This window comes from Coccidioides posadasii, chromosome 3 (genome assembly GCF_018416015.2).
Source record: "Coccidioides posadasii str. Silveira chromosome 3, complete sequence".
Taxonomy (NCBI): Eukaryota; Fungi; Ascomycota; class Eurotiomycetes; order Onygenales; family Onygenaceae; genus Coccidioides; species Coccidioides posadasii.
The window spans coordinates 4,106,969-4,131,368 of NC_089409.1; the positions used below are offsets into that span (position 1 = coordinate 4,106,969).

Consider the following 24,400-nt stretch of genomic DNA (forward strand, 5'->3'; position numbering starts at 1 on the left):
CGCTTCGAAGAAGTGCTCTGGTCAGGCAACTCACAAAAGGCTTCCAAGAGGTTGCTGCCTGTTCAGTGATTGATTTTGTTGAAACCCTGGCCAGAGCCCTTTTTTGGCAACTGTGTCAAGTTGGTAAGTCAAGACTGTTTGACACCCGAACTTACTGATCATAGCTGCCCGCGATGAAGGATGATGACGCTGCTCTTGGAGAGGTGCCTCCGATTTATCGCATAGATCTCTCTCTGCCTCCGTCCGAGCGATATGTGGAATTAGCAACTATTTATCGCGATCAGCTACATTCGCTCACGGGGCTCTTCCACGAACTGATCGCATCCCTTCATCCGAATATCTCGGTAGTGTGGGTGGAACGCGCAGCCCGCTTGTTTCTGAGGAGACTATGCACCCACGAAGAGACAGAGGAAATTAGGGGGATATCCAAAACTACGGGTATTGATATGTATCTTCTTGTGGCATTCAATGTGCTTCTGGATCTATTGATGGGATGCACCAGTGGCGCAGCTTTGACGAAGGAGCCCAGGGATGAAGAGGCAAAAATGCTACACTTCCGAACTCTGGACTGGAGCATGGATGGCTTACGGAAGTTGATCGTGCAGCTGGAATTTGTGCGTAGCCCAGATGTGGAGACGGTCCTTGCCACGAGCGTTACCTACGTTGGCTTCGTGGGCGTTCTCACCGGAGTACGCAAGGGCCTCAGTCTTTCCCTCAACTTCCGGCCTAACCACAATGCGAACACTGCATGGGGCAATCTTAGATTTTACGGCAGTCATCTCCTGGTTCTTTTCGGTATCCGTCGGTCCATCTCTTCTCTACTCCGGCAATGTCTGCTACCATCCACGACTTTTGCATCCTCTTGGACAGGCTGGTTTTTGAGAAAAAAGCCACCGAACCCACAGGACGTTTCCTTGGATCTCATTTCCTCAGTTTTGCCAAAGATACCAACCACCGCCGCATACTTAGTTTTTTGTGATGGCAAATCGGCTATAGCAATGGAAAAAGATCACCGTTCTGCTGTAGTCCATTCATCCTCGTCCTTTATTGTTGCAACAAACAGCGACTTGGAAACTACCGATCCCTCATACAAGGTATCTCTGGGGAGCCACGCTGGTTTACAGGCCACATCCAACGAAACAGTAACGATAATCGATATAATAGAAGATAGCAATGAACGAAGAGCGTGCATGCAAGCTAATTGGGACAAAAAGGTTCGGGCACAGCAAACTCAGGTGATGAAACAGGCCGCTACACGACAAATGTCAACAGGAGTAGCACATCGTCAAGACCCCCTCAAACGAACAAGATCCTCAACCCGCAAATCCACCCAGCCTCCAGGGTCTAATGGTCTCTCTTCAGATTCAGTTACCCCCGATATTCAAGTGACAGCAACACCAGCTGAGCTCGTTGAGTGGACAACGACAGACCCTATCACCAGCCCCATGACCCATTTTACAACTATCTTGGATCCTGTAGAAGGAAAAGTGTTTTGGTTGAAGCGATATTTACTGCCTTTTGATTCGGGGTTGTAAACGCTTAAAATACCAGCCTATAGAGATGATAGATATATAAGATTTGTTCAACTGTTACACTCCCTATCCCATCAAGACAAAATTAAGGCAGAAGTGGCCGGAGCATGCTTGTTTTACTTAGCCATGGTGTATTATCGAGCATAGCTACGGTATCGATTGGCTTCTAAAACGCCAAACATACTGTACAAAGGGCGGACCAAGATAAAGGGTGAACATGAATATGCTTGGATGGCCATTTCGCCATCAGTTTTCTTAAATTGGATTCTTTTACCTCCGGTTAACTAACCTTCGCGGGTATTTTAGTTCCGTTGACGGGGACAACCGACTCGACAACTAATAGGCATATTAAACTAATCAGCACTTAACAGCCATAACACGTACGGTTTCAATTTTCAAGTCTCCCGATACCAAAATGTCGTAAGCTTTTAAGATTAAGTAACATCAATATCCAAGCAAGGCTCCTCCGATCTGGCATAAATATCTATATAACAGCACCTCAGGTGCCTGGAATGAGAAGAAGAGGAATAACAATAATGAAGTAGTGAAACGCCAGAAGCTAATCGCTGTAGATTCTTCGTGGCCCGCTACATCATAATCATTGTCGACAACTACATGGCCTCCAGGGTTACTTCAGGGATGTCCTGAAAATAGTATGGCGCGTTAATGATGTGCGACTGGTTCACGCCCAGTGGAAAACGGGACGCGAGAAATGTTATGCTACAAGCTGAGGGAGTGACCCAAAAACCAATATGCTCTCATAATTATGGTAGAACGTTTCATTTTTCAGATCGGGTTGCTACCTAGGGTGTGTATTTAACAGATCAAGAGCAAAAGTTTTGAAACATAATGTCCGTACGTAAACCCCGAATTCCACGTTTGAAAATCCCATCATGTAGTGGCTTATGCCTCATTAAGAATCTTGTGGAAAGCCTCGCCAGCACGCTCTGGCTTGCCAGATTCAACGCTAGCCTGGCCCAACTTTTGCTTGGAGAAGGCAGCAGCATATGGGTTGAGTCGGAGCATGACCTGCTTGTTCTTGAGAGGGTTCTTCTTCTGGACGCCGGTTCTCTTGGTTCTGGCTTCACCCTTTGGTTCTCTAAGGGCGGACTGCACTTCGGAGGAGTTGATGAGGCGGGTAATGTCGGCGTTGGAGATGATGTTGGATGGGAGAAGGTAGTCTTTCTTGAGGGCGGATGGGGTGGTGGTGGTGCCGTAAATCTGGTCCAGAGCAGCGAAGGCAGAGGAGGTCCAGACAATGAAGCGACCGAGGTGACCACCGGGGGCGAGTTGGAGAAGGTTCAAGTTGAAAACGGAGGAAGTCTCGACACCAGGAACGTTGCGGAATGCCTTGACGAGCTCCTTTCCATCGACCTCGGGGTTGTAGACAACTAGAGGTCCACGGCGCTGGCGGTATCTGCGGCCTCTCAACTTACCCTTGCCAGCACGCATCTTGCGGGATTTCTGGACCTTGACAAGATCAGGGCCGGCACCGAGGGACTGGAGCAGAGCAATGGCGGCCTTGGTCTTGGTAATGGCACCATTCTCGAAGGTCTTGGAGTCAACGACGAGTGGGACCTCGGGGATGTTGGAGACACGGTGACCGCGAGCAAAGAGCAGGGATGGCACGGAAGAAGCGGCTAAAGCAGAGGCAGTAGCGAAGCGCCTGAAGCAAAGAAGTCAATACCGATCACCAAAACTCCATCAATATTTCTGGCTAAGAGAGAAAGCTCACTTCTGTCCCAGGTTGATCTTCTGATGCCATTTACGCCACACCTTGGTGGGAGCGAACATGCGACCGGAACGACATTGGTTACCGAAAGCAGCCTGACCAGCACGGTGCGTACCACCACCAGAGACACGAGGAATACGGGCAACAGCACGGCCTAATGAACAAGTCAATTATCATCCATTCTTCCTCAAATCTTCATTGTAAAATTCTTAATTTGGTGTTTCCACGTACCAGTACCCCAGGATTCGGCAGAGGTCTGTTCGCCAGCCTTTTCACTCACAGCATATGGCTGTCTCCTATTCTTTGCGATACCAGTGTGCACCGATCTATCCAAATTCGTCAGCGAAACGCGTTCTCAAGCTTCCTCCCGGTGACTTTGGCTTTCATACTGGACAATATCGGGGCGAATTGGCGCGGTGAAAACGGTTGGGAGAGGGTGGGTGGCGCCACTAGGCTTGCCATCGGCCGTAGCGATGGTGACGGTCGGTCGAGAAGCCATTGTTGTCGACAGGTCGCTCGTCGTGGTCGACTTCGAGGTTGAGCAGCGAAAGTTCGAGGTCAGCTCTTCCACCCAAATGTGGGTTTTCTCGCTTCCTCTGGTGGCTGCAGCTGGCGGTCACGTGGAGCCCTAAACCCTAATTGACTAGCTGGGTTGGACGAAAGTTTGTGACTTAGCCTTATTTGGACCTCACCTGACCACCCAAGCCCTATTTGGTATCGCCAAGCCATCCTGGTGACAACCTTTCGAGAGCGAGGAGAAAGGAATGACAAGTATACCTGATGTTCCCACAATTACCTCTGTAAGAAACATAGGTGTTTTTTTTTTTTTCGTCTTCCAAGATGATTTGTTGAGCACAATTCACAGCAGATGTCAATGAGCAAGCGATCCCAAGCCACGCCTGCACACTTGCAAGTCGCTCTGAGGACAGGTGTTATCTGAGATACAAATGATACCAGGAGCATTTAGAATATTGTGTTCTGAAAACAAAGCTAAGAAGGGACCATTCCCAGGTCAGCTTTTGGGTTCTACAAACCGCCTTTACTCTTGAAAGCAGAAAAAGCGGCTTTCCCTTGATGCATTACGTTGTCGGAATTTGAAGGAATGTAATGATACTGACAATGAATTCAGAGGCCATATCCCTCAAGTAGTGATACAGTTATAAACATCTGCATTGTGAAACATGCAGTTTGGACTTTGCGGCCGTTACGTGTAGGCTTAACATAAATGTGGAATCAGACTTCCTGCCACAACGCTCAATGATCCGTTTGGCTTTAGACGAAATTGTAGTGGAGAAATTGGCCATTGGGATAGAGTAGCCAGTTGAGAGGTATTTTTGCTGTGACCTCACTGTCAATTAAAGGCACAAAGTATATAGATCCATTTTATACGTCTAACCCATGCTGCTAAACCACAATGCAAGAAGATAGATATATCATCCACCCCAGCCAAATATCAAATGAAGAATATAAATGATTGAAAGTATTTTCCACAGGAGGGGGAAAAAAAAGTGCTGTCAGATCATAACCAGCAGATAGAAGCGAATGTGAAAAATATCTTCAGGAAAAAAAAAATTCTCAAAAGGTGAGAAAGACGCAGAGAAAAAAGAGTTTAAAAGAAAAGATGCAATTCCTTCTTTCCCCCCTTTCCAGAAGTCCTACCATACCACGCCAGATATCCATGTTCAAAAGGCAGTGAACAAAATCAAAGAGATAATGCCTGAGACATCCTGTCTAGTGATGGGCAGAATGTCGGCGTTTCAAGTGAGCGTTCTTCTTAAGCCATAGCGATCTTCAATTCTTTGGCAACACCGGTGGTGCATTTGGTGCCTTGTGCCATGGAGACAGCAGATGACCACTGTCCACTAGCGCAGCGCTGGAAGGAACTTCCGTTAATGCAGTGCCATGAACCTTCCTCGGAGCAAGCGCCGGAGAGTTCAGAGCCATCACTGCCATCGCCACCGGTAGAAGGGGCTTGGGGTGGGTTGGATGGAGAAGTGGAGCTCTGGGCAGGAGGGCTTGGAGCAACTGGAGTGGTACTCTGTGCAGGTGGGTTTGGAGCAGCGGGAGCGGAGGTGGGAGCAGAGCTTGGAACAGACTCAGGCGCGTCGGATGGAGCATCAGCAGCAGGAGCAGAAGTGGGGCTCGATGGCAAGAAGACACCAGGAGAGTTGGATGGTTTGTCCGCCTTTGGAGCAGAGGGCTTATCGCCACCATTGCCACCGCCAGAAGAGCTTCCACCAGCAATTGGACCATTGCTTCCATCCTTCTTTATGCAGACAGGCTCGCCGAGCGCCATGAGGTTCTTGGGGTTACCAGCATATTCAACGGATGGGCCAGGGTCGGGGTATCTGATATCGACGCCTTCAGCAGTGATGCAATCGTTGATGTTGGCAACAAACATGTCTGGAAGGTCATCACGCTTGGCGAGAGGGATGAGGCTTCTCGGTTCCTGGGCTGGAGTCGGAGCGTATCGTTTCTTGGAGGCGGTAACTGTGATAGGGGCGCAGTTCATGTAGAATTCGCGGTTGCCGATACGGTTAATCCAGGTCCATGCAAGGGTGTATTCACCTGGGGCAATGCTAGATGGAACCTTGAACTTGAATTTCGAGGCCCCATCGCCATTTGGGTCTGCAGGAAGGTTTCCATCGACATTGGCAGGACAACCACCTTCGATGGAGTGAATGACCTTCCAGACGGAGTCCTTGGTAGGCTTCATGTCGGTGGTGAGAGAAACCTGGCATGAACCACCACCGTGGACAGCACTTCCCCTGAAGCTAAGTGTCTGTTCTTCGCCGATCGCGAAGATGTTCTCTTGGGCAGGTGGGTCATAGACTCCTGGTCTCTGTTTGCAAGGGAAGTCGGCGAGATCGTTCATGAGAGGACCATTGGTCAGGGTGTCAGGTCCATATGGGTATGGAGTTCTCATGTCCATGTGAGCGCTCGCAGGGACTGCAGCAAGGACAGCTGCGGTGGCAGCAATGAAAGAAGTTGAGAAATGCATCGTTGCTAAAGTCCGGTTTCGAAAATTGCCTTTCAAATATGTTCAAGTGTACGAACGAATGCAAGAGACCCTCGGGTATATATCTTCGTTCTAAGCTCGTTCCGGACGAGGAAAGAATCAAATGACACGATAGTGTGCTAGAAGTCGACGGTCGATTGCTCGTAAGATGTAGGAATCGCGTTGTCTATGTGTCAAGAACCTGACGGGATCTTTCAGTAAGAAATAGGTTAGCTTAAATGGTATTCAGGACTGAATAGCGGAAGGTTCCACATGAATGGTAGATTGTTGATGTAACTTCCAAGCAAAAGCTGACTGAGGCCAATTGAACGACGAAGTGCAACATCGACATACATACCTTTGACAGTTTCCTAGGCAAGTGGCTTGAGCACGTTCCGAATCGTTACCAGTTGGACACAAGGTGTACAAAAGGAATGGAAGACTCTTTGGAAAGATGCCACAGGCAAACAGAGTCAGAAAGGAAAGTGATGACAATGATCAGGAGCTAGCCTGAAACTGTCTTTGGGGAAAAGTGAATGGTCTTGCAAGCAAAGAAGGATATCGGACTTGTACGAACGGACCAGCGCGATGAAGAAGAGAGAGACAAAAGAGGCCGGATCATGAGGGGGAGAGAGGGGGGGTTAATATAAGCAGAGGAAGCCAGCGGTGGCCATGCCCGGAGAGGATGTTCTAGTCCAGAGAGCGGGTCCCGGGAATGGGAGCGATAGTGAGAGCGTTGGAGAAGCGGTCGTTGTCGCGCCGCAGAGATGGGCCTTGCCATGAGGCCGACCGGATTGGTTCCCTCGATGCCGGTGGATTTCTCAGGTGCAAAGGTTGATGGGATGAAACGGGGCATCGTGCCTAAGGGTGGGCATGGCGATTCGAAACGAAGCTAACTGGGCCCATTCCCACCCTTGGAGGAGATTCCTCGGCAGCCCTGCGCCGGGCCATTCAGCATCGAGGACGGCCGCGGGCGTCGCTCATTCGACGCGCACGCTGGGGCTCCCTTGCCGCCCGAGAAGCAGTGACCACTGAGTTGATGCGGCGTCCAGCGGTCACCCTGTCTCGGAGAATTTTCTTCCTCGGTGTCTTGCCGGACCCACGACCTTTCCTCTGGTTACGGTTGCGGGAAAAAAGGGATTTTTTTCCCACTTTTGTCGTTGAACCCGGCGGTTGTGTGGACAGACGCGGTGCCGGCCGAAGAAAAACCTGCAAGTTGCCGCCACCATCTTTTTTGCCTCGTCCAGTGCCTGGGAATGACAAGCGGGGCGGCACTGCGCTCTGATAGGCCAATGACCCACCAACGAGCGGCCGTCGCTTGTCGAATTGACGGCGTCACTCCAACTCTGTTCGACGCCGGCCCATCACGATGTGCAGTCCAGGTGGAGCCGGGGCCACCACGAGGGGACTGTGGCTCTGGATTCGACAGCGGACGTCGCTTTTCTCGTCCACAGGAACCAGGCACAATCCCATGCCCATTGGATGAGAGCGAAGCGCCAAGCAGACTTGACAGTAGTCGTGAAACGCCCGGGTCAGGCACCTTTGGTCCGCCACGCCCTCCATGATGAAGCCGGAAGTGCCCGCTCTCTTTGCCTCCCCACCAAACAGAAAATATGGAACGGGTCAAAAGGCAGACTCTGCTGCTCTCCACAGCCCAGGAGTGCTCCCGTATTGCCGGGATTGATATCTTTGGTCCCGGGTCCCCGATCGCCATCCACGAAGGCGGAGGGTTTTTCTCACCCACTGCTTGCGAATCGTTTCCAGTAATACCAGACTTGGAGGTGGAATCCTCTGGAGTTTGGTCCGGACGAGCTTTCTTCCAATTGGCAACAGGATCCTTGAAGGCTGGACCCGGTCGCGAAACGGAGGGGAGTGTGGCCAGACCATCAGGCCAGGCAAAGCCACAGTTCAAACAGGGCCCCCGGGTGAAGATCTGCTCTCAACCACAAGAGCATCCAACACTGGCTGTTGAGGAATCGTGCTGACACCCTTCGCCGTTCACCACAAAGCCCAAAACTCTCGTTCTGCCGATTTGTTTGAAGTCCGTGGTAACGATTCCGTACTGTGTGGCCATCCAACTCACGTCTCCTTGTGAGTGGCGGATTACCCTTGACCGTTAATGGCTCAAGGTACCGAGAACATGGAAGCGAGATCATTCATGTGCTGCATTCGTCCAAACCCAATGTGCCTGTAAAGCTTTTTTTTTTTTTTTTTTTTTTTTTTTTTCCCGGTCAAATGCCATCTTGAGAGGCTTCATCCTCGGCCATGTGTTCTTGGTGCCCCACGAATACAGGGATTGAGCAATGAAGGCTGCTGAGCAAGCGCCCAGCAATCAGCCACCCAAGCGTGATGGAGCAGTTACACGTTTGACATAATTACTGTAAGCCAAAGGATGGCTGCCATGTGGGCGCCCGTTGCTTGGTGTGTCCAGCAACAAGTTTCGTTTCATTTTTCGTCGAAGAGAAACAGTAGCTACCCCGTATTGATTGAAGCATTCAAATTACTACTTGGTCTTCGAGGCAATTCATCGGTTTCTACCTGAACCATTACAAGTCAATTGGTAGGCCGAAGAGATTCCTCCCATCACAATTTCTTCACATGACGCCTCTTTTTCCGGAGTCCTTGCTGGGGCGATCCAGGCCGCGCTATGTCCAAGGCCCTGCGAAATGCTGTTCGAAATCATCTTTCTTGAATTCTATTTTAGACACTATCAGTGCATTCCCAGCCGCGTTGCAATCAGTCGTCCGTCTTCTTTTTGATGCTGATGGCTTGAACTTCAGAATGAGATCTTAGTAACTTCGCAATCCCCACATCAAATCTCCCCCAATGTACCATGTATGTACTCCGTACAGATTACCGTCCCGAAGTGGAGTATGGAGTGCCCCGATTCTTTTGTACATAGTACATACCTCCGTACATTAGCATGTATTACGGTGGAGGAGACGGCAGGAAGTTGAGCATCTGCATGTTTTGGCGAGATGAATTCCAATGTCCCTGTCAGCTCGAGGTTTCTGACCCGTTCAAATTATGAAATGAAAAAGTTACTCTCATTTGGCATGATCCGAGTGGGAGATGACTGCTGTTGATGAAACATTTTCTCAGACGTTTGCAACCCCTTGAGTCGATCTTTCTCACCCATCCAATTGAAGAACACTATGAGAGGTTTGCCTGCATCTTTTGGAGTAAAGGTGGGTGGACAGGCTCTGGTCACCATTTGTCAAGGTTTGCGCTTGCATGGGTGCTTTCCATCTCCAAATTTCAGACAGGGGTTCCAAAGCTTGTGAACGGATGAACCGTGCCTGATGCACAAGCCTCAATATCGAAGCTACTGAACGGGAAATGTCCCGCCGTCACGACGCCATGCTCAGGCAGAAAAGAAATCACCACAACCAATACTCTGCTCATTTAAAAGGAAAATAAAACTCTCCACATCCCTCCCGAGCTGTTCAATTGAAAATAGATTCGGCTACGGAGCACCTGAGGGCTGGTGGATGCGGATCTTCTCCCTTGATCTCCGGGGGGCCCTTTGGGAACTCCTTGTTTTTATTTCTCCTATTCAACTGGCGAGTGCAGACTCTGTGGTTTCAAAGTAAAGTTTTTTGTGGTTCATGAATCACACAGATGTCCAATAGCTGGAAGAATTGGGCTTTGGAGTGAATCTCGCGTCCAACGACACGGCCGACGTTGCAAGCAACAAATATCAATAGAAATATTCCCAGCGCTGTAACAAGATGGCTATTCGTCGTCCAGAATCCAGTCAAAAGCCATCAGCATGGTCCATGTGGAGATTGAGTCCGGCTCTGAGCGTTGGAATTTGTGCCGTTGGATCGCACCGCTGGATCCCCATCTATCGGCGGAGCATCGCAGTTCGACCAACTCAATTAAAACTTCGGAAACAACGCCCGCATACTCCGTAATTGGACTAAATTTTGTTTTTGGGGTGGCCCACTGAGGATAATCGATCATTCTCAGCTGCGACTGCTGTAATCCGAAGCTGACGATCGTCAAGAGTTCCGGTTCGATCCATCCACAGCGGAGAACAATTCCATCGGAAACCGTGCACGTTCATTTGTATAGTTAATGCTCTCAGAGTTCAAGGCCGGATGACTCCAAACATCGTATTCCTCTTCGTTACTCCGTAAAAACTTCGATATCACACATCATGAAGCTTCAAGAAGTTTTCCTTGCTTTCAATCTGGGCTGTCTGGGAAGAGACAAAGTCCACCCACATGAAACCTCATCTCTTCCCTTTCTTTTTCCCCTTTTCTTGTCCATTTGTGGCCGCCGATTTCTCAAATCCACCCTTCACCAACGCGTCTCTCGCAGCGGCATTGATAATGCGGAACCTGTCTGGGCCCAGCTTCACTCCGCCATACCACCTCGTAACCACCACAACCACGTCCCAGACATCCATCAACTGCATAAGATGTAGCATTCTGCCTCCTGCCGCAGTCTCTCCATCATCATCGAAATCCTGAACGACGGTGTCAGAACCATCGGCCTTTTTTTGTTTGATGCGCCACGCGGTAATGTTATGCGTGGCAGCAGCGACCTTCTTTTCCGTCGCGAGAAGGTAGTCAAGGTATTTCTCTGCCTCTTCTTTTGACTTTACATGCGCCGCCCGAGCGAGAAAGACGGATTTCTTTTCTGTAATCGGATCGGACATGATCCACGACGGAGCAACTTCAAGACCGATGGACGCCAGAAGAGCTTGACCGCTCGAAGGTCCGTGGATATCTAAATCATCCAGCTGCTGAGGATAATTATCTTCCTGCTCTTCTTGCTTCCTACCATTCTCAATCTCTTTCGCTTCTTGTTCCGAAGCTCTCACTTCATCGAACCTTTCTCCGGCTTCGACGATCAGGTCATACAGGCACACAGAGCCCGGCGTCCACACCCGCAACACTGCTTCCGACAGTATATCCACCCACTTCTTTCCCTCGCCGCGTAGACCCGTAGATGCAGTCCCAGTAACGCGTGGGGCGGTCTCGGGATACTTCTCGTCAAAGCGAACTATGAATGATATCTGGGTGTGCTCGGGTACATTGAGTATTATTGTTGTAGCAGTGGGCTCGGTCGAACTAGATGTAGGAGATAGCACAACGGTAGAGGAGCCATAGATTGCGTTGATGGCATCGATTTCTTCGGCGAGGTCGGGATTAGAGAGGGTTTCGGAGGGCATGGTTTGGTTGAGTTGTTTGACGCCTCGATGGAAATGTTGGATTAGCGTTCAAGATGGCTTTGTTAGATGTGGTAATAGCATATGCGAATACAGAAAGAAAGCGAAACTAGCGGTTTACTTGCTAACTTTGCTGTGTGGGATGGTTGAAGAAGTCAGCTTCTAGGTGTGGGCATGGGATTGAAGCGAAGTGGGCTGTGTCGCCAATTTGGTCCTTAAGAACTTGCGACGGAACTGCGCGGTTGCAGGCTCTACATCTTCTCGAGCGTGAGATAACCACTTGAGTCCTTCAACGTACAGCGATTATATACAGTAAATATATAGGTATCTACAAATCATGGTAATCTTAATTACACTTGATACCATCAGCGCAGGAATGGGGCAAAAGAGGCATCGTTATCGTCATCATCATCAATATCGTGGATATCCTTGATCTGCCAAAAGGCACGACAGCCCTCAACAAAATTATGGCTGCTCGTTGCGACATCATGTTCTTCCATTGGCGCGAAGCACAGACGCATATACTGCCACGCGCGATCTTTCACTTGATCTGTTGGTGCAAATAACCAGCCAGGAGCAACAATGAGGCGGTATGGTTTTTTCATCAGATATTTCCACAGAGCGTTCGCTAACTCTGCTGCTGAGGTCTGAGACCATAAAGGATGAGTTTCAAGACATAACTTGATCCAGACGAACATACCTCCGCCCGGCCACTCAAAGTCAAACATTTGGGCATTTTGGACAACCTCCCATTCATCCAGTTCAAGGGCGTCTCCTGATATTGAACCTTGGATAGCAGAAAATTTACCTTCATCAAGAATGGTGCACATTGTTCGCATGCGTTTCTCGTATCCTCCACGCAATCCTTCAAGCCAACGGACCCAGCCGTCCATACGCCACCCTGGAGAGTTTGAGGCGCGGGACTTACGATCAATATCATCACCCTGATCGCCCATTATCATTTGGGCAACCATCGACTGAACAAAGCCCGAAGGATTTTGCGTAGAAGTCTCGCTAATCTGCAAGACTCGCCTCACGATACTGGGCTGCGCCGTAAGCCAGCCTAGCCGACAGCCAGGAGCAATAATTTTGGAAAAGGTATCCAAGCGAACGACACGGCCATCAGTGTCCATGGAAAGATATGACCGGACCAACGAATCCAAGAATGGGTAACCAGATCGTTGGCCATGCAGGTCACGATTGGAGTCAGTATGCTCAGCGATCCCCTTGGACGGATATTGTAGATGCCAGTAAGGCTCGTCTTCTACAATTATGATATCATACTTCTGGCAAAAAGCGTAGATCTCTCGGCGCCTGTCGAAGGGAAGTACCGAGCCTGTGGGATTCTGCCCGAGACTAGTAATCGTGCTGTTAGCCGGGACTGGAAAGGATTCTCCGTCTGCGGATAGAGCAGTACTAACGTCACAGTGTACATCAGATGAGGTCGTCGTCCACGACTGAAATCCCAGTTATCGAGGACATCTGCTAGTCCACCTTTCCCTTCCACTCTCATCCCCTGGGAATCTACGACAACAGGAACGATATTAATGCCGCGAGGCTGCGCTGTTTGAATAGCATTCATATATGCGAATTCTTCACAGAGTAACCCCTGTCGTTCACCGATCCGGTCTCGATCCTCAACCCAGACATCTGTAAAGATCTCGATGGTCTTTGAGAGTCCGTCAGTCGCTCCACATGTTAAAATTACTTCCGGTCCTCCTTCGTACGGCAGACTGGGAAGTAGGTTCTCCCGGACGAATTGCCGGATAAACGAACGCAATGGCGGATATCCGTCGATTGCACCGTATTGCAGAGCTGTCGCCAGGTCTACTTTTCTGAGCACATCGGAAGTGTCGCTTTCCTTTGGAATTGTCACTTTCCGCGAGGGGAGGGACGTCGCTGTCGAGACGATTCGTCCTGGATTTTGCAATCGGTGAGAGGAGCTCTCTCGGGGTAATCGGTGCGGGAAAGCAACGGTCGCCTCAAGGGAGTCGAAGGGAAAGTAAGAAACGTGCGGGAGGCCTGGCCGTCGATTAGCGATGGGGACACAGTAATCACGCATTAATTAACGCTCGCTCTTCACCTCCGGCTAGATTATGAATGCCAGGGATGGCGAAGTACTTGTAGAACTCCTTGACGCTGCTTCCTTGGCGATTTTTGGTCGCAAAGGAATAATAATGGGAGAAATTCCGGGGAGGGCGGAGCTTGGGCTTTCCCATCTTACTCCGCCACGGATCGTCATCGTTACCCTGGATGGGCGCTGGCACATGTGTGTCTGTGACACCCCCAGCCATTATTGAACAAATGCTCTTCAGCGACTCCGTGGATATCCTGCTGACCGCGACTGCCCAGCTCCTCGCAGCCCAAGGAGCCCAACCAAAACAAGCCCCGGAGAAGCCTCAGAAAAGTCCTTCGTTTCGCGGACTGGATCACCAGGTGCACATCCTGCAGCGCGGATTTGGGTTAAACTCGACAACAGACTTTTTACTCCGTAGACGGTAGAACCCTCCAAAGTCACTTGGGAGTTACCACGAAGTTAATCTTCTCGCAGCTTAGTGCTTCCGCCTTTCCGATCGATTGATCCAGACGATTGTTGCTAAGGAACTTGGGTCTTGGCTGTCGCACCCATGTGTGTTCGACTTCATCATGCACTGACGTCGATGTCTCATTTGACCGCGAAGCCTTTCTTTTTTTAAAGAATAAAGGAAGCAGGCGCCTTCATTCCGTCTATTTTCTACAAGCCGAGCTGGATATCGGCTTGCGAATCTGTTTTCTGTTCCCTGTCGACTTTGATTCTAACACCCTGTCAAGCGCTCCGGAGAAGCCGGGAGGCTGATGTGGCGCTGAAGAAGACTTGCGGCTCTTTCGGCATCGTTGACTTGCTCGCTTTTCTCGACTATCACATCGCAGACAAAGCAATAACACTTCCGGTTTGTTTCTGGCCCTATTCCGCTTCAACAACCTCTTGCCGTGCGCTGACAGTTGAGGTCCTGTCTGATAGAAGAGGTCAAGATGCCTTATGAAAGCCGTGATGAAGAAGAAGGCCTCTCTGGACGGACGGCTGTTTCTTCCGAGACGGACGATATACTTGACTATGACTCTGCGGCCTCAGGCTCCCGACTGAATATAACCTCCGAAGGCGATCCCACCACGTCCTTGCCCCTACCCGTTTGGCTGACGGAATCGTCAAAGGCTTTCAAGTGGAAATGGGTTCCTCTACCATTGAGAAAAGCAGCCAGGACCTCTGTTGGATGGCTGAAGGGGCCTCAACCTCCGCAGGATCTGCGCTTCAACCCGCTTCTCCCTTCCATCCAGGAAACACCTATCCGGCTTTTGAACCGCTTTTTACCCAAAAGAAAGCACAAGATTTTACTGCTACTATTTGCATACTTCAGCTGGTTCTTATCGTGGTCTTTGGTTTTGAGACATTCGGTCTCTGCTGGGCATATCGAAGGTTATGGGCAGCCGCATCCGATATCTTGCAGTGCAACTTACTGGTTAGTTCCTCCATCGTTCTATTGCTTGCCCCGTTGCGAGTTTCGCTAATAGCATGGCTTATTGACAGGTCTGGTGGCAATCAATGTGGTTTAAACGGGTACGACTGTCGCCCGTTCAACGCCTCTACTTTCACCTTCAGGTGCCCCGCGTTTTGCAGCAGTCTAATCCTGCTAAACCCCCATACTGTTGGGAATCAAACTTTGAATTACCAGCCCCTAATCGTCGGAGGTCCGAAGCCAGGTTCCTCAGACGGTATATACCGGGCTGATAGCTTCATTTGTCAAGCTGCAATCCATGCCGGTGTCATCTCCGATTCAACTGGAGGATGTGGTGTTGTTGAACTCACCGGAACCTCGCATTCTTACCCTTCGAGCTCAGCGAACGGGTTTACTTCTACATCATTCCTTTCAACTTTTCCGAAATCATTCCGTTTCTTGCGGCTTCCTGGATCCCAGTCGGACTGTCCGCAAGACCTGAGATGGCCCCTGTTTGCCATAACCGCAAGCACTATTGTGCTAATCTCGATATTCACGACGTCTCCTGCTGTTTTCTTTTTCAGTACTTTCTTCATCCTCATGCTGCACGTTGGGTTGGTGTCAGATCCCCCAAGCGTTTCCCAGGTTCGCGAGTTGATCTCGCTCCACTTCGCTCGGCTTCTTCCTGCCAGTTTCATCGCGTACATTCTTTATTTATACTGTGCGGTGCCGCTTCTACGGCCACTTTCATCGCCTCCAATGTATCAGTTGAGCAAGACGATACTTTATCTTACTCCTGCTTTTATTGGCGCGTTGAACAACTATACTTTTGCCGTTTGGATACCCATTCAGCGACTCACCCCCTATGATCTCAAGAACCAACCCGGTGCTCCCGTTGCACTGGTCATCGTGCTTATAATTGTTGTCATGATTGTGCTTTGCCAAATGTGGTACATCCGTATGGGTGGGCTATTCTTCCGGTATCTCAAAATTTATGCCACGATGGGAATTATGGTTCTCATTTTGCTGGTATTGCCTGGCTTCCGCCTTCGAATCCATCACTACATCCTGGCTATGCTGCTAATGCCAGGCACCGGCTTCCCGACGCGAACGTCGCTGATATTTCAAGGCCTCTTGCTTGGCCTTTTCGTCAACGGAGTTGCAAGGTGGGGCTTCGCATCCATCATCCAGACTCCCAGTGCATTGGGCGAACGCCCAAGCCCTGGTGGTAAAGATGGTTGGTGGGGCGCAACAAGTCCTAACATCACAAACTCCTCTGTCTCGATCTCGTTGCCTTCAGCACCAGAGTATCGTGGCAATGGAAATATCACCTTCCACCTCTGGGAACCGGAACGTATGGAAGCACTACAGGTCGATGGGGTCAGTGTGCTGGTTAATGATGTAGAAAGATGGCGTGGTTACGTGGATGAAGACAAAAAAGGGGATTTCACCTGGTACCGCCGTGGTCATCGTGGCCTTGACATCGAGGACGAAGAGGACGATGACGAAGCCCCGGAGGATCTCTTTTTCCGCTTTGCATTCTTGCGCGGCTCGACAGCTGGAAAATATGGAGGGGTTGCCGTTTGGAACCGTGATGGGTCCTGGATTCCACCGCCCCCTCCGAGAACATAGTTCGGTTTCTAGAAGTTTCATACAGAAGAAAGGGCGCACGACATGGTTTAGAATTATTTGTGAATTTTTATCGGTTCTGGAGCTTTACGGGTTCGCTTAGTTCGATGGACAGGCTTTGGGTTCGGAAGATACATATGGTATACTCGGTGTTTAGATGCCTCAATCCGGATGATGGCTTTAGATGGCTTTAGATGGATTTTTTTCTTTTTTTTTTTTTCTGGTTGATATGATTATTATTATTATAGACATGTTTATAGCTTTCGAACAGCCCCTGTCGGGCCTTTTGGAATGATTCAACTGGCTAGGGCCTCATCCCCCTGTTACCTTACCAGCAACCCTGGTTTGATTTTCGGCTCCTAGTCTGACCATCGCGAACGTATGTGCTTCTTCAGCCGGTTTGGGATTCTGTTGTCTCCAAAATGTTTAATCACATGATAAAAATGTGTATATGTCACGTGATAAAGGGCTTGGCGGTCATTTGGGGGATTCACAGGGCCTTCCCGTCATCTCTTTTGATGATTATCACACGACATCCTTTAGTATCTTCAGAGGATCAACTACCTGCTCCAGAAATCCTTTATGCAATCTTTGCTGGCTGTCCCTGTGCGAGTCTGTAACGCTCATCGTTGGCTCTGCACGATCGCCTCCGTCGAAGTTCAAAGTCAAACACCTCCGAACCGCATTAGCGAACACGTCGCCACACCGATGTGCAAGTCTTTCATTTGCGTGTCTTAAAAGATACTGGGTAACCTTCTCTGGAAGCCTCTGTTCAGGCTTCAGACTAGATATCATGTCTTCAGCCCTCTCCCATAGGCCAATTTCAAGCAGGATCACGCCGAGTGAGTAGACATCATGGACTTGTGTGAACGTCTCCCGTGGAGTTCCCCATCTCTTTGGATGTCTGTACACATTTCTGGCGAGTTGATTGTCGTAGGGCCCTAATGAGCTATCAACCGAAGGTCTCGAAGCCTCGAAACCACAAATCCGAATTTCTGCTCGCTGAAGGGCTGCCCGATTTAGACTTTCATCGGGGAAGAGAAACAGGACATTCTCGCTGCGTAATGCTCGGTGAACCCAATCTACTGAATGTAACAGGAATAACGACTCTGCAAGCTGGTGGCACATATTGAAACGGAGTCCCAGCGATGGCCTTTGGTCAGATTTGATGCCGTGGTACAGGCCGACAAGCGTTCTGGTTTTCGGTGTAGCATTCGAGTCTGAGAGGCACGAAATGAGGCGGAGTTGACCCGAGTTCGCGGATATTTGTTTGCAGTACCTTAGGCAGCGCAGCACTCGGAAGTCGGGATCGCTCTGACTGCTCAAAAGCCTTACAATCTTGGAGAACCTTTCCTCCAAAATGTCCGAAAGCTCCCCATCGTCGTCCACTGGAAATGTGAGGGTCTCGACAAGCACGGCACTCCCTTCGAAGACGCCGACTATTTTATCAGACGAGATAGTCTTGATGTTATTGACAGACGTCCATGGCGCGCTGAGAGCTTGTGGCAACTTTGTCTGGTCAATTAATAGTTTCCGTATCGCCGTTGATGCCGCAAAACCCGCAGTGCGAGCGTCAGTGTCAGATTGCAATGTGTCGAGATTCGACAGCACGTTGAATGCGGGCAACGGCCACCATGCATCCTCTAGAATGGCCTTGGTCCGCTTCAGCCAGTCTTCAAATTCATCAATAACTCGCACAACTTTCCTTTTCCCTCGAGTAGCCCAAGACCATCCGACAACAGATGCTAAGGGCGATTTTTTACAAGTATCCGAGTCGTTTCCTGACGTGTTTCTTTGGAATAAGATCTTCTCCTCGCCTGCTGTTAAACCAAAATGAGTCGCGAAGTCCGATCTTGTCCTAGATGGCTCAGAAGATATCGCGTACTTCTGCTCCAGGGCGAAGTGGGCATACAGTAATTGCAAAAGCTCCCGGAGAAGCTGAACAACAATGTTCTGGCTTTGATCAGGAAGCACTTCGAAAAGCTTTCTGCCATGGAGAAATGGGAATTTCTCCCCTTCGAAAAGCACCTTTTGGAGGGCGTCGTAGCGATGAGAGAGTTGTTGAAATTTGAGACCGAGTTTCGCTGCATCGGTCCCATATTGCTTGACATCGCTTACAGTATCGTACCCAACTCTAAGCACTTTGATGGTCACTTGGACAATTTCAACAGCTGCCACTACGCTCTGAAAGCTGTCCATCATGTGAAAATTGTGGTGAACTGATAGTGGCAGCGGTGAAGGGTATTTCGTAAATTACTCGGCACTTCGTCCTTTTTTCTATAATCCGAATATGTGTATGGAGAGAAAATGTTCGCTTAGTCGACGTGATTGCAAGCAATTAGTATTGCGGGGAAGGGTGCTAACCAGCCAACTTATCAATTTATAATTGGCAAGGCTCCGCGAAAATATAACTACATAACCACTCCGCCCCGGAATGGCTCGTGGAGCGCGCAGAATATGAACCTTTGCCCTACTAGAACAGCATTCGCATGAGCGATAAGTTGGTGACGTCTTAAATAATCGATCCAGCATTATTATTTGATATGACGCCGAAATATTGAAGTTTAGCACCATGAGCTTAGGTTCCCAGATCCTATCGTTCCGGTCGAACCTTGCGGATAGCCTTTCAATTGTTCAGAGTAACTGTGGACTTGGCGCATCGTCCGATCCTGTTGAGAAAATAACCAAACCTGTGCCGTTATTTGATTTTCTTCGTGTCGCCTCTGCGTCCGGCCTCCGCCAGTATGCCCAAGATTTTGCGGAGCAAGGACTTATGAGCGCAAGGTTGGGCAATGGGGCCGACTATATTGTCGACAAAGTGAAAAGCCGGGACGGACAGATTGTCGTTGTTAAGCATGTCAAAGCTATCGCTTCGCTGGACATTGGGGTAACACGGCCTTCAAGTGATGAGAGCTCCCAAATACGCAAGGTTTTACGCGAAATTAAAATTGCCACGCATCCAGCGCTCAAAGAAAACGCAAATATATTGCAAATGAAAGGGTTTGGTTGGGAGCTAGCAGAAGGTAGTCTGGCAATTCCTTTCCTAGTGGTGGAATACGCAGAACATGGCACTTTGCGGAGCTACCTTCAGAATAATCGGGGTTCTGTGGGCGTGGAAGCCAAACTTGATCTAGCTTTCGGGGCAGCGAAAGGGCTTCAAGCTCTGCACAGCAATCGCATCGCCCATGGGGACTTGAAGCTAGAGAATGCCCTGGTGGTATCCAGCGCCTCTGAGCACGCAGCGTTAAAGATCACCGATTTCGGATTATCAGTGGTGCTAGAGGACGATGCGGGTTTATATGAATACTTGGGAACCTTGTGCTATCGACCGCCTGAAGTTTGCCAGCAAGCTGGTGATTCTTCGGCAGCAGGATTGATCACTGGATCTAGCTACCGAGCTTGCGACATTTACACGTATGGACTCCTGCTTTTGGAGATTTTGATTGATGGCGAACGTTACTTTGGCCTAGCTGGTCAGCAAGTTCAGCTGGAGGAGCGCTCTGCAGCTTTGCAATGTTTACTACAGGTGGCCGACCAAAATTCTGTGGTCCTTGCTACCATTAAGAGCATGGTGGAATCCTGCCTACACGCGGAAGCTGGGGAGCGGCCACAAATTCAAGAAATTGTTTCCCGATTTGGAGATGTTAAGGGGTTCGTTAGGTCTCCACGTCTTTAGCCTAGTGGAACTAACATAGAACAAGTGACGGAGAAATGCTGGGAGATCAAGATGTGTCTCCCTTCACATTTTCGGAGTTATCTCGCGAAGAATCTGATGGTATCGTTAACATGAACCAGGTTAGAATGCACCAGACTACCTCATTACAACTCCTATCCGTTGATACATCTTTTTTAGTTGTTTGCAACTCTGGTCGGCCACGAACTTGATGATGGGTTCGTACATGTCGCTCCTTGGAACATACAAGAATTGATAGCGGAGGGTTTGCGTGAGCGAACTACCCTCCCTAACTACAAGATAGCTTCGCAAGCTTGTTTAGAACTGGGAATATGCCATTACTTAGGTTTTGGCGTTGATAGAGACCAAAGAAAGGTCCTGCAGTATATGGACCAAGCCGCAATTAAAGGAAGTTTCGAGGCTCGCCGGATACGCAATCGACTACACGAGGCCTTTTCAGAGACAATGGAGCCACTTAATGTACAAGTAGAACTTGATGACCAAGAGGAATTGCAACTCCAGCGTATCCTGCTGGCCGAATCAGCCCACCGAGAGGTTAATCCTTTTCAGGTATTCGACGAAGTGGTCCAGGAGGACTTTCGGCTTCAGATGGGTGATGAAGAGCTTACCCTTCATCAGGCAGCCTATATAGGGGATCTAGGCCTGATTCGAGAGATTCTAAAAAGTACAAGGGACTTTCAAGATGACCAGGGCCGCACAGCTCTGTTTCTTGCCGTCCAAGGAGGCCATTTGGATGCCATGGAGATGCTGCTTGAGCTAGGCGACAGCGACCCTAGCATTTCAGATTATGATGGTCACACCGCCCTTCATATGCTAGTCATGCTAAAAATTACAGAAGTCGAAGCTGCCCTGTCCCTGATGCTGCGGTTCTACCCCGGATTGAACCTGGATGTCTTCTCTTCATCTATTCTCGATGCATCGGAACATTGGTGTGAGTTATGGGGTGCTCCACTCCACTGGGCTGTTTTAGCCGGGAATAGAGCGATGACCCTTTGTCTGGTGAGGTCAGGAGTGCGTGTTCATGACTGGCCTGAGGATTTATGCCCCATAAGAATCGCTGTTTCTCTTCATTTGTCCGACATCCTTGAAATACTTCTAGCGGCAATTCCAACCAAAGGTTTTTTCCAAGGAGGAAATATGCTACTGGCTCTGAACTCTAGTAATCCATTTCGGAGACTATTATTGCATGGTAATAATTACGTCTCCGAAATCGAAAGGACTATAACATTGCTCACGAGTGCATACTCTAGTGTGGTTGCGGGGAACTCATTGATAAAAGGCAACCCTTTACGGAACATTTTGATACACAACTTTTCTGACAGCGATTACTATATTGCAAAGGCTCTGGTTGCAGTTGGGACATACAAAGATGACAATGAAGGCTGGACGTTATTGCAATCTGCGATTCTGGGTTGTCGTGGCTCACCGTTGTCATCTGTTTGTCGGATGGCCCTTGATATGATTGACATTTCACAGCACTTCAGACTGAGGAGCACGGACTATAAGAAAGGATGGATGGCCTTGCATTGGGTAGCTGCTGGCGGTACCGTTCCTGTGGCTAAGATGCTGCTTCAAATTGACCCAGACTCCATAAACGTTCGCACGCAAGAAGAGGAAGAAAGAACGCCACTTCATCTAGCAGCAGAGGCTGGAAAGAGCATTGCCATGGTTAAACTTTTGCTCGATCGCGGAGCCGATGCCTCCTTAACAACATCGGGCCTGAAGCTTACTCCACTCGGTACCTTCATTAGCAATGGAAGAAGTGAGCTTAATATCGACATATTAACAGCTCTACTGCAGGCATCGAAGCGGACAGGTTACTTAGCATTTAGCTCCGACAATTGGAATGTCTTACACTATGCTGCAGCTCGTGCCGCGATTCTTGATTCAGAGTCGCTACCTGGCCATGTTCTCCTAAGGACGCTTGCCTCAATGCAAGAGATGAAATCGCTGATCGAGTCGACTACAGCACAAGGATGGACTCCACTTCATCTTGCCAGCTATTTCATTGATTGTACAACGATAAGGGTGCTAGTAGAGGAGATGAATGCAGATGTTCGAGCACAAACGCCGAACAACGCAACAGCCTTTGATATTGTGATGGAGCGAGCAAGACGGTTCCCTGATAGTTTGCGTGGAGCAGACTCCTTTGCACGATGGAGCAGGCAAGCATATCGCTCTGCCCTTTTCTTGCAATTGAAACTCGAAGAAACCCAAGGGTCATACCATCTCACGCCGCTACACGTCGCAGCTTACATGGGATATCATGTCGAGGTTACCAAGCTCATAAGTAAAGACCCGAATAGCGTCTTCGAGACAAACTGGGAGGGGAAAACGCCCTTACAAATGTTGCAGAACACAATGCCCACTCATATAGATGCAAAGTGGGCTCAGAGATTTTGTAGGCTCGCAGAAAGAGTCTGCGAGCTGCTCATGGTTGCCGAGAATGAAAGGCATAGAAGATAAAGATGCTTCCGATTGTGTATCCTAGTCAGTACAGCAGCATAGTATGCTAATTATCATTTCAAATCCAGCTGACAGAGCATTATGGTTCACATTACAACCTAGTTTTTAATTCCAGTCACCCAACACTCTGGGCCATATTTCTTACTTTGATTGGTCCGCGGGACCAGAGTGTTTGAAGAAAAGCTTGACCGAGATATCTTGGGAAATGGCTTTCCCGGACATGGAAGCAAGCGGATAGATCGGTTAACAAGCGGCGTTCCGTTAGACGTACGGATAATAACAATAATGAACAAACCTCCAGTGCTTGTTTTGTCGCTGACATATCTGCTATGGATGGCGCTCGTTTTAATCGCAATCTCTATTTTAAAAGCACAAGGCCATGATTGGTAGGGGTGGGAAATGCGAAGTAGGCGTGGATTGTAACGGCCGCTTGGCCGCCGCTTGGGGTACGCGCACCCCGGGAGACCCATCTCTCAGGTGATCGGCGTGGGTAAACGAGGGCATATGATCAACCCATGCTATGAGGAACTGAATGCGATGAGATTACTAGTGAAGAGATCTTCGTGATCGTTATGGACACCAGGGTCTAATAACAACTGTCCAGGACTTGATGGTGGCCCTGGTACAGATTTCAAATCCACCGTGGCCCATGATCCCGTTCTTGATGCTTCAGACGGTGAGCTGCATGATGATCGATTCAGAGGATTGCGCGTCGCACGGCATCCATGAACCAAGGAGGTAATCCCAATCCACTCAAGAGACCTGGCGTTAACTGACGGAAAACTCCTTGAGGACCACACCTGACACTGGAACCGATGGTGTTCTTGGTATTTCCCCCTCAAAATCCATGGCAGCGAGAGTTGGTGTCATATCTGCATATCTCGTGTCTACCCTGGTCCGCGAGATAGTCACCATCTAAGCCACCTTTAAAACTTTTGTGAGTTAACTTCAGATGCAGCATATTGGGCGACTCACTGACTCGAATTGCGGGCGACTCTGGTGTGCTGGGCGCATATTCTCGACAGATAGCGCTGCCTTGGCCCTGGGGATTCTCTTCATTGAGTTAATGAACCTCTTTAACAACTCAGGGCACCTTTTTCCTCAACATTGAGAAACAGGCAAAGACACTGAAGTTTATATCTTTAATGCTAAACATCCTATTGAGATGCCCTCCAACCAGTATAACTGGATGGAATGAAAAAAGCACGGCGGGCTCATCCCGCGTCTTCGAGGTAAAACGCTTGAGTTAGACATTATTTGAATCAAACGCCAGGATAGTGCGCCGTAACGAGGTTCAACTCACCTTGATAACATTGCTCAGGCATGCGCTGTGTTTGAAGCGAGAAAGATTGGATTCCCGGAAATTTTTTAACCATGTCAACACTTGCAGCTGGCCTCAGCTTTCGTTGATCCCGGCCGCAATATCCGCCAAAAATGGTGAGTCTGGAATCATATGTTTCTCAGCATTTTGACGCCTCGTCGTGGGAAAATCACATATTACATACATACAGGGGAGCGGAGTACCCGAAGCTGCCAAAAACGCCAAGCATTGGCGTACTTGTAACTTTGGTAACTTACGCCAATACGGTTACAGGGTACTCCGTACTGTATGACCCTCGCCACTGATGTGCACGTGATGAGGTTGTCTTTCTAATTTAAGGTTATTTTTAGCTGCTCAGATCTTCTTCACCTTTAAT

General features: G+C 49.2%; 9 protein-coding genes across 9 annotated transcripts; 3 read left to right on the top strand and 6 right to left on the bottom strand.

Annotated features, from left to right (window-relative positions):
• The first annotated feature begins 50 nt into the window (after positions 1 to 50).
• Positions 51 to 1,551, top strand: D8B26_006257 (uncharacterized protein). The gene has a single exon (XM_003069748.2). It carries the CDS (start codon positions 174 to 176, stop codon positions 1,533 to 1,535), a length of 1,362 nt encoding a protein of 453 aa, XP_003069794.2. The 5' UTR covers positions 51 to 173; the 3' UTR covers positions 1,536 to 1,551.
• A 733-nt stretch (positions 1,552 to 2,284) lies between these two features.
• D8B26_006258 (60S ribosomal protein uL4) lies at positions 2,285 to 3,818 on the bottom strand. The gene is made up of 4 exons (XM_003069747.2): positions 3,654 to 3,818; positions 3,496 to 3,590; positions 3,268 to 3,418; positions 2,285 to 3,198 (listed from the first exon to the last, which is right to left on the bottom strand). Exons 1-4 carry the CDS (start codon positions 3,761 to 3,763, stop codon positions 2,436 to 2,438), a joined length of 1,119 nt encoding a protein of 372 aa, XP_003069793.1. The 5' UTR covers positions 3,764 to 3,818; the 3' UTR covers positions 2,285 to 2,435.
• A 750-nt stretch (positions 3,819 to 4,568) lies between these two features.
• D8B26_006259 (uncharacterized protein) lies at positions 4,569 to 6,281 on the bottom strand. Its single transcript, XM_003069746.2, has one exon. It carries the CDS (start codon positions 6,263 to 6,265, stop codon positions 5,039 to 5,041), a length of 1,227 nt encoding a protein of 408 aa, XP_003069792.1. The 5' UTR covers positions 6,266 to 6,281; the 3' UTR covers positions 4,569 to 5,038.
• A 504-nt stretch (positions 6,282 to 6,785) lies between these two features.
• On the bottom strand, positions 6,786 to 8,418 carry D8B26_006260 (uncharacterized protein; the record flags this gene model as incomplete). Its single annotated transcript, XM_066125124.1, has 2 exons — positions 6,786 to 8,195; positions 8,326 to 8,418. 2 exons carry the CDS (start codon positions 8,416 to 8,418, stop codon positions 7,380 to 7,382), a joined length of 909 nt encoding a protein of 302 aa, XP_065981205.1. The 3' UTR covers positions 6,786 to 7,379.
• A 2,081-nt stretch (positions 8,419 to 10,499) lies between these two features.
• YIH1 (eIF2 kinase Gcn2p negative regulator) lies at positions 10,500 to 11,444 on the bottom strand (the record flags this gene model as incomplete). Its single annotated transcript, XM_003069745.2, has 1 exon — positions 10,500 to 11,444. The coding sequence occupies one exon, from the start codon at positions 11,442 to 11,444 to the stop codon at positions 10,500 to 10,502; it is 945 nt and encodes a 314-aa protein (XP_003069791.1).
• Positions 11,445 to 11,787: 343 nt separating this feature from the next.
• D8B26_006262 (uncharacterized protein) lies at positions 11,788 to 13,839 on the bottom strand. The gene is made up of 3 exons (XM_003069744.2): positions 13,525 to 13,839; positions 12,863 to 13,463; positions 11,788 to 12,797 (listed from the first exon to the last, which is right to left on the bottom strand). The coding sequence occupies exons 1-3, from the start codon at positions 13,733 to 13,735 to the stop codon at positions 11,807 to 11,809; spliced, it is 1,803 nt and encodes a 600-aa protein (XP_003069790.2). The 5' UTR covers positions 13,736 to 13,839; the 3' UTR covers positions 11,788 to 11,806.
• A 344-nt stretch (positions 13,840 to 14,183) lies between these two features.
• Positions 14,184 to 18,478, top strand: D8B26_006263 (uncharacterized protein). The gene is made up of 3 exons (XM_003069743.2): positions 14,184 to 14,371; positions 14,443 to 14,938; positions 15,007 to 18,478. The coding sequence occupies exons 2-3, from the start codon at positions 14,454 to 14,456 to the stop codon at positions 16,544 to 16,546; spliced, it is 2,025 nt and encodes a 674-aa protein (XP_003069789.2). The 5' UTR covers positions 14,184 to 14,371; positions 14,443 to 14,453; the 3' UTR covers positions 16,547 to 18,478.
• On the bottom strand, positions 17,069 to 18,745 carry D8B26_006264 (uncharacterized protein; the record flags this gene model as incomplete). Its single annotated transcript, XM_003069742.2, has 1 exon — positions 17,069 to 18,745. One exon carries the CDS (start codon positions 18,743 to 18,745, stop codon positions 17,069 to 17,071), a length of 1,677 nt encoding a protein of 558 aa, XP_003069788.2.
• Positions 18,746 to 19,115: 370 nt separating this feature from the next.
• On the top strand, positions 19,116 to 22,771 carry D8B26_006265 (uncharacterized protein; the record flags this gene model as incomplete). The annotated part of the gene is made up of 3 exons (XM_003069741.2): positions 19,116 to 20,194; positions 20,245 to 20,338; positions 20,397 to 22,771. The coding sequence occupies 3 exons, from the start codon at positions 19,116 to 19,118 to the stop codon at positions 22,701 to 22,703; spliced, it is 3,480 nt and encodes a 1,159-aa protein (XP_003069787.2). The 3' UTR covers positions 22,704 to 22,771.
• Positions 22,772 to 24,400: the final 1,629 nt, after the last annotated feature.

Bases quoted from the DNA above. Each gene is read 5' to 3' on its own strand.
- D8B26_006257 (XM_003069748.2), top strand. From the start codon at position 174: ATGAAGGATGATGACGCTGCTCTTGGAGAGGTGCCTCCGATTTATCGC.
- D8B26_006258 (XM_003069747.2), bottom strand. From the start codon at position 3,763: ATGGCTTCTCGACCGACCGTCACCATCGCTACGGCCGATGGCAAGCCT. The intron at 3,419-3,495 runs GTACGTGGAAAC...CTTGTTCATTAG, and splicing joins TGCCGAATCCTGGGGTACTG to GCCGTGCTGTTGCCCGTATT. The intron at 3,199-3,267 runs GTGAGCTTTCTC...TCTTTGCTTCAG, and splicing joins AAGATCAACCTGGGACAGAA to GCGCTTCGCTACTGCCTCTG.
- D8B26_006259 (XM_003069746.2), bottom strand. From the start codon at position 6,265: ATGCATTTCTCAACTTCTTTCATTGCTGCCACCGCAGCTGTCCTTGCT.
- D8B26_006262 (XM_003069744.2), bottom strand. From the start codon at position 13,735: ATGGCTGGGGGTGTCACAGACACACATGTGCCAGCGCCCATCCAGGGT. The intron at 13,464-13,524 runs GTGAAGAGCGAG...ATCGACGGCCAG, and splicing joins CATTCATAATCTAGCCGGAG to GCCTCCCGCACGTTTCTTAC. The intron at 12,798-12,862 runs GTTAGTACTGCT...CACGATTACTAG, and splicing joins CATCTGATGTACACTGTGAC to TCTCGGGCAGAATCCCACAG.
- D8B26_006263 (XM_003069743.2), top strand. From the start codon at position 14,454: ATGCCTTATGAAAGCCGTGATGAAGAAGAAGGCCTCTCTGGACGGACG. The intron at 14,939-15,006 runs GTTAGTTCCTCC...GCTTATTGACAG, and splicing joins TCTTGCAGTGCAACTTACTG to GTCTGGTGGCAATCAATGTG.